The sequence below is a fragment of the Hyla sarda genome, chromosome 7 (assembly GCF_029499605.1).
Source record: "Hyla sarda isolate aHylSar1 chromosome 7, aHylSar1.hap1, whole genome shotgun sequence".
Lineage (NCBI taxonomy): Eukaryota > Metazoa > Chordata > Amphibia > Anura > Hylidae > Hyla > Hyla sarda.
Genome location: NC_079195.1, coordinates 1,036,541 through 1,044,351, shown reverse-complemented (window position 1 = coordinate 1,044,351; position 7,811 = coordinate 1,036,541). Strand labels below are relative to the sequence as shown.

The 7,811-nt window shown below is 43.4% G+C and overlaps 1 protein-coding gene across 1 annotated transcript in view; it reads left to right on the top strand.

Annotated features, from left to right (window-relative positions):
• Positions 1-3,662: 3,662 nt before the first annotated feature.
• Positions 3,663-7,811, top strand: part of RBP3 (retinol binding protein 3) — a 51,152-nt gene continuing 47,003 nt past the window's right edge. Inside the window, exon 1 of the mRNA XM_056529461.1 lies at positions 3,663-6,711. Coding sequence (XP_056385436.1) covers positions 3,709-6,711 — 3,003 coding nt within the window. The 5' untranslated portion in view covers positions 3,663-3,708. The remainder of the gene's footprint in view (positions 6,712-7,811) is intronic.

Here is a 7,811-nt window from a genome sequence, read left to right as displayed (position 1 = left end):
AGGGGGGGGGGGGGGGGGGAGGGTCAGGGGGCCGGGGGGGGGGGGGACACCACTCACAAGGGGGGTGCCAGGGGCGGACTGACAGGCTGGGTTAAGGGCCCGCCGCTGCTGCTACGAGTGTCCCAGATCCCCAGCAGACAGCGCTCCCTTCTCCGGTATGCGCAATACACGCACATACAGGAGAAGGTGTCCCCTCTGCATCTGCAGCTTACACAGAGGAGACGTGACCTCCGCCCCAACGCAGCACGCAGTACAGGCGCCGATGACGTCACTCATCAGTGCCTGTACTGTGGAGGTGAGATGACGCGGGCCCCTGCTGCTGAGGAGATCGCTGCATTGGATATCAGGTAATCATCACTTTTTTTTTCAACTCTTTTTTTCTTATACCTATGGGAAGGTGTGTGTGTGTGTGTAACTCTGCATATACCTATGGGAAAGGGGGGTGTAACTCTACATATACCTATGGGAAGGGGGGTGTAACTCTGCATATACCTATGGGAAAGGGGGTGTGTAACTCTACATATACCTATGGGAAAGGGGGGTTGTAACTCTACATGGGGAAGGCTGGGGGGCTAACTCTGCTGCCTATACCTTTAAAGAAGGGGGGTTAACTCTGCTGCCTATACCTACGGGGAAGGGGAGGGGTTATCTCTGCTGCCTTTACCTACAGAGAAGGGGGGGAGGATAACTCTGCTGCCTATACCCACAGGGAAGGGGGGGTTACCTAACTTTATACCTGGATGCCTAACTACTTACTTACATACCAGGCTATCTACCTACCCATCTACCTAACTATGTACATACCTGGCCTTCATACATGGCTGCCTAACTACCTAGCTAGCCCCCTTCCTACCTGGCTTGTCACCTACCTACATATCTGGCTTCCTGCTCTACCTACCTAGTTACCTATTTACCTGGCTACCTACCTACCTGCCCTTTTACTGTGCAGGACACCAAGGAGGGCATTATTACAGTTTGTGGGCCTATAGATGGAGATTGTGTAGAGGAGGGGAGGGCACTGGAAAAATGCAGCGTCTGACATGTTTGTCCTGCAGATGTTAAGAGATCCACATGGCGTTCTTATCCGGACAGAGAAGAAAAGGAAAGAGGACGCCACTGATCAGAAAAGACGTAATTGTGAGTCCCAAAATGTAACTGTAATCACTTATATGGTATACAGATCCTGTGTACAGCTGATATCTACCGCCATATGGTCCTGTAAATAATCACTTATATAGATCCTTTATAGTATACTGGTCTGTGTATAGTGGTTTTATTCAGTACAGTATGGTGGTATTATCCAGTTATTGTGTGGTGGTATATATTTACTCCTTGTATACCAGTATTATTGGTCATGGAAATTTACCTATGTTAAAGTGTTTCTTACATATATAAATTTTAGTATATTGTGTGTGGGATTTAGGTGGAATATGGTGTGGCAGAAGATTGACGAGCTGCAGAGCCTAGCAGGGGCCCTTGCCTTTTTTTGGTCTGGGGGCCCGAGTGTTGTCAGTCCGCCCCTGGGGGAGGGGAGGGAGGGGGTGTAAATAAGAATGGGGGGGAGGAGGGGTGTAATTAAGGGGGGGAGGGGTGCAATTAAAGGGGGGATGGGGTGTAATTAAGGGGGGGAGGAGGGAATGTACTTGGAGGGAGGGAGTGGGTTTAATTAGAGGGAGGAGAAGGGAGTGGGGTGTAATTAAGGGGGGGGGGGGGTGCCAAACAAAGGGTCCACCCTGGGTGCCAAATGCTCTAGGTATGCTCCTGCCCGCCAGAAAGTTCCTATATATCTGGAAACGCTATTCCACCCTTACCCTTAGTCTGATATAGGTTCTCCAACTTGGTTCTTACTCTTTTCCTGCCCCAAATTAATGAATTAAATATTGAGATAATTTTCCCAAACAGTTTAGTCTCACATCAAGATGGGGCTGATCCAAATACATACAAGATCTTTGGCAACATTACTGATTTGATCAGAGTTATTCTGTCTGCTTTAGGTTTAAATCGCTCCATATATTTGCTTCATTTTACGATAAAGGGTCCCATTACAAAACAATCAAGCCTCATAGATGGAAAATGAAGATAAAAGATGACATTTTTTTTAAAGGAATGCAAAAATTTAAATTGGCCTGCCCGCTATTTAGGATAATATAAAATAAATAATGCATATATAATTGACTAAAAAAGTGAAAATAAAATCTAATGAAATCTAATAAAAAAAAATAATAATAAAACAACAAAATAAAAATAACAAAATATAACATAAAATTAAATAATATAGTATAATATAAAATAATAATAATAATAATAATAAAACAATAAAACAGCACAATAAATTAATAAAAATAATAAAATATAATACTTTTTTTATATAATAAAAAAAAACATTAAAGCAACAAAATAAAAAATAAAACAACAAAAATAGCAAACTATGTAATAAAAAATAATATAATAAAATAATATAATATAAAAGTCATAAAACAGCACAATAAAATTAATAAAACAAAAAATATAATATAATAAAATAATAAAATATAATTATAAAAATGTATAAAACAGCACAATAACAATCATAAAACAACAAAAATAATAAAATATAATTAAATAGTAAAATATTATAAAAAATAAAACAGCACAATAAAATAAAATAAAACAACTAAAATAATAAAATATAATTATAAAAATAATAAAACAATAAAAAAAAACAAGTAAGAGAATAAAACACCAAAAAATAATAAACTATAAAATATAATAGAATCTAAAAAGTAATAAAACAGCACAATAAAATAATAAAACACCAAAAATTATAAAATATTATAAAATATTATTATGAAAAAGAATAAAACAATAAAAAAACTGAATAAAACATCACAAATAATAAGCTATAAAATATAATAAAATATAAACATAAAAAGTAAGAAAACAATAAAACAGCACAATTAAATAATAAAACAGCAAAAATAATAAAATATAATTATAAAAAATAATAGAATAAAACAGCAAAAATAATAAACTATAAAATATAATAAAATAATAAAATATAACTAAGAAAAATAAGAAAACAAAATAAAATAATAAAACACCACAAATAATGAAACAAAAATAAAATAGAATATAAAAAAATAATATAATAATAAAAAAAAAACAATTGCATTTTAGCATTAGATGTTCTGTGACTGCATAATGCAGTGTTTCCTAACCAGGTTACCTCCAGCTGTTGCAAAACTACAACTCACAGCATGCTGGGAGTTGTAGTTTTGCAACAGCTGGAGGCACCCCTGGTTGGGGAAAATGTACCTATACTATATACTAGTATATAGTCCAACATGTTGGGAGTTGCAACAGCTTAAGGCCTCCTGGTTGGGAAACACTGTATTACGTAGCCATATTTATCATTATTATACAGAAGCGGATCCATTATTTCCTTATCCTCATCTTCTCTGCACCTTCACCGATCTTTTGAACTATGTAAAGTGGCAAGTTGACTCATTTTTGCACCAAGTTCCCGGAACAGATGCTCGCATTTAAGGACATGGCTCCGTTTTCCCAGAAACACCCTTGTGCTGATGCTCATCATTCCATTAATGTGATTAAAGGTTTAGCAGAGATAAAAGAGAATTTGCTGTTCCTTGTCCTGGTCTAATTCTTCATTCTCAGACCTGGGAGCGGAGCCTGAAACGTAGAGACACCAGGACCGAAGTACCGGCTGACATGTCTCCTCCATATCAGGGACTGATCTTTCTCCTATTATTCTACAATGCCTGCGCTAACCCTGTGTTCCAACCTTCCCTGGTCCTGGACATGGCCAAGGTCCTCCTGGACAATTACTGCTTTCCGGAGAACCTGGTAGGAATGCAAGAAACTATTGAGCAGGCAATAAAAAGTGGGGAGATCCTACACGTCTCGGACCCGTACACCTTGGCCAATGTCTTCACGGCTGGAGTACAGGGTTCCTTGAACGACCCCCGCCTCATCGTCTCCTATGAGCCGGCAGACACGGTGGTGAAGCCAGACGTGGAGACCATCCCGTCTCCTGAGGAGCTTCAGTTCCTGGTGGACCAGTCCATTAAATACGAAGTCCTCCCGGGAAACGTTGGGTATCTTCGCGTTGACTGCATCATCGGCCAAGATGTGGTGCAGACGGTTGGACCTTTTCTCGTCAAAAACATATGGGAGAAACTCATGCCAAGTTCTGCCCTCATCCTGGACTTCAGGTACAGCACCCAGGGTAAGGTCTCCGGAATCCCTTTTGTTGTCTCCTACTTATGCGATGCCGAACCCGTTGTCCACATTGACACTATTTATAACCGTCCCACCAATACCACCATCGAACTGCGCACATTGCCTGCACTGATAGGCGAAAGATACAGCAAGGATAAAGATGTGATAGTTCTGACCAGCAAGTTCACCCAAGGTGTGGCAGAAGATGCTGCGTACATTCTCAAGCATATGAACAGGGCCGTACTCGTCGGGGAGAAGACTGCAGGCGGCTCGCTGAACATACAGAAGATAAAGATTGGCCAGTCTGATTACTATATCACAGTGCCCGTGTCCAGGTCTATCAGTCCTCTTACTGGGCAGAGTTGGGAGGTGGCCGGTGTCTTCCCTTGTGTGGTTGTCAATGCAGAAGATGCTTTGGACAAAGCTTTGGCTATTCTGTCAGTCCGTTCTAAGATTCCTGTTGTGTTACATCAACTGAGTGAGATCGTGGGCAAGTTCTACGCTTTCTCGGACCGCGTACCAACCTTACTGAAACTCCTCTCCACGATGGACTACTCTTCAGTTGTTTCTGAGGAAGATCTTGCCGCCAGGTTAAATTATGAACTTCAGTCAGTAACCGAGGACCCAAGACTTCTGATCAGAGGAAAGTCGGAAACCCCGGCCATTCCTGAAGCATTTCCTTCTGCTCAAGATCTACCAGATGATGAGAATGTTCTCCAAGCCTTGGTCAACACAGTTTTCAAAGTTAACATCCTTCCTGGAAACATTGGCTATCTTCGCTTTGATGAGTTTGCAGACATCTCCGTCCTTACCAAGTTGGCCCCCTACGTTGTCACCAAAGTTTGGGACCAAATCACCAGCACAGATAATCTTATCATAGACTTAAGGTACAACAATGGCGGGCCATCCGGAACTGTTCCTCTGCTTTTATCCTACTTTCAGAAGGCAGAGTCCACAATCCGTCTCTACACTACTTACGACCGCCTCGAAAATTCTACCAAAGAATTCTATAGCCTGCCCGAACTTCTGGGACAACCCTATGGAGCTCATAGAGGGGTCTATGTGTTGACTAGTCACAAAACGGCCACAGCAGCTGAGGAATTTACCTACCTGATGCAGTCTTTAAGCCGAGCCACTATCATTGGTGAAATTACATCGGGGACCCTCATGCACTCTCGGACATTCAATCTGGAAGAAACCCAATTAACTGTTACAGTGCCAGTACTAAACTTTATAGACAACAATGGCGAATGTTGGCTTGGTGGAGGTGTCGTTCCAGATGCCATTGTTCTGGCAGAAGAAGCCTTAGACAAAGCTAAAGAAATAATTGCATTTCACCCAGAAGTGTTTGCATTGGTGGAAGGCACAGGACAACTTCTAGAAGTCCATTATGCCATTCCGGAAGTGGCTATCAAGGTTAGTCAGGCCATACAACAAAAGTGCTCTGAGGGTAAATACCGCTCGGTGGTGGACCTAGAGTCATTGGCATCTCAACTTACATATGACATTCAGGAGATCTCGGGGGATCATAGACTTCATGTCTTCTACAGTGACATAGAACCTGAAGTCTCTGAAGAAAAACCACCAAAGATCCCCTCCCCCGAAGAACTCAACTACATCATTGATGCCTTGTTCAAAATAGAAGTGTTACCAGGAAACATAGGTTATCTGCGGTTTGACATGATGGCGGACTCAGAGATTATTAAGGCCATCGGTCCTCAGTTAGTCAGCCTTGTGTGGAATAAGCTTGTTGACACAAGTTCCCTAATAATTGATATGAGGTTTAACACTGGCGGCTACTCCAATGCTATCCCCATTTTCTGTTCCTATTTCTTTGACCCAGAGCCTCTTCAACATCTGTACACAGTGTATGACCGCAGCACATCAACCGGCACTGAAATCTGGACACTGCCAGTGGTGGCTGGCCAAAGATATGGATCCACTAAGGACATTTATGTTCTCACAAGTCACATGACTGGATCAGCTGCTGAAGCCTTCACAAGATCGATGAAGGATCTGAACAGGGCCACCATCATTGGTGAGCCAACTAGTGGGGTGTCTCTATCTGTTGGCATGTATAAAGTAGGGGATAGCCACCTGTACGTGTCCATTCCGAATCAAGTGGTGATCAGTTCGGTGACCGGTAAAGTGTGGAGCGTGTCTGGTGTTGAGCCCCATGTGGTCATTCAAGCCCATGAAGCCATGAATATCGCCCACCATATCATCAACCTGCGCTCCAAGATTCCCTCTGTCATCCAGACTGTGGGCAAGTTGGTGGCAGATAATTACGCGTTTGAAGAAACAGGGGCAGAAGTGGCCTCTAAATTACTCTCACTGGCAGACAAAGTGGACTACGACATGATAAAATCTGAAGTGGAGCTAGCCGAGAAACTGAACTACGATCTGCAAACCCTTTCTGGAGACGTCCACCTGAAAGCAGCATACATACCCGAGAACTCCAAGGATCGCATCCCCGGGGTGGTGCCTATGCAGGTAATATACACTCTATACTCCTTACATCATCCTCCTGCCCCCTCACAGATTGCAGCTGATGACTGTAGATCAGGCTCCTGTCCCGTCACAGATTACATCTGATGGCTGTAGATCCTGCTCCTGCCCCCTCACAGATTACATCTGATGGCTGTAGATCAGGCTCCTGCCCCCTCACAGATTACATCTGATGGCTGTAGATCAGGCTCCTGTCCCGTCACAGATTACATCTGATGACTGTAGATCAGACTCCTGCCCCCTCACAGATTACATCTGATGGCTGTAGATCAGGCTCCTGCCCCCTCACAGATTACATCTGATGGCTGTAGATCAGGCTCCTGTCCCGTCACAGATTACATCTGATGGCTGTAGATCAGGCTCCTGCCCCCTCACAGATTACATCTGATGACTGTAGATCAGGCTCCTGCCCCCTCACAGATTACATCTGATGACTGTAGATCAGACTCCTGCCCCCTCACAGATTACATCTGATGACTGTAGATCCGGCTCCTGCCCCCTCACAGATTACATCTGATGACTGTAGATCTGGCTCCTGTCCCCTCATAGATTACATCTGATGACTGTAGATCGGGCTCCTCTCGCCTCACAGATTACATCTGATGACTGTAGATCGGGCTCCTGTCCCGTCACAGATTACATCTGATGACTGTAGATCCGGCTCCTGCCCCCTCACAGATTACATCTGATGACTGTAGATCCGGCTCCTGCCCCCTCACAGATTACATCTGATGGTTGTAGATCAGCCTCCTGCCCCCTCACAGATTACATCTGATGACTGTAGATCAGGCTCCTCTCGCCTCACAGATTACATCTGATAACTGTAGATCAGGCTCCTGCCCCCTCACAGATTACATCTGATGGCTGTAGATCAGACTCCTGCCCCCTCACAGATTACATCTGATGACTGTAGATCCGGCTCCTGCCCCCTCACAGATTACATCTGATGACTGTAGATCTGGCTCCTGTCCCCTCATAGATTACATCTGATGACTGTAGATCCGGCTCCTGCCCCCTCACAGATTACATTTGATGACTGTAGATCAGACTCCTGCCCCCTCACAGATTACATCTGATGACTGTAG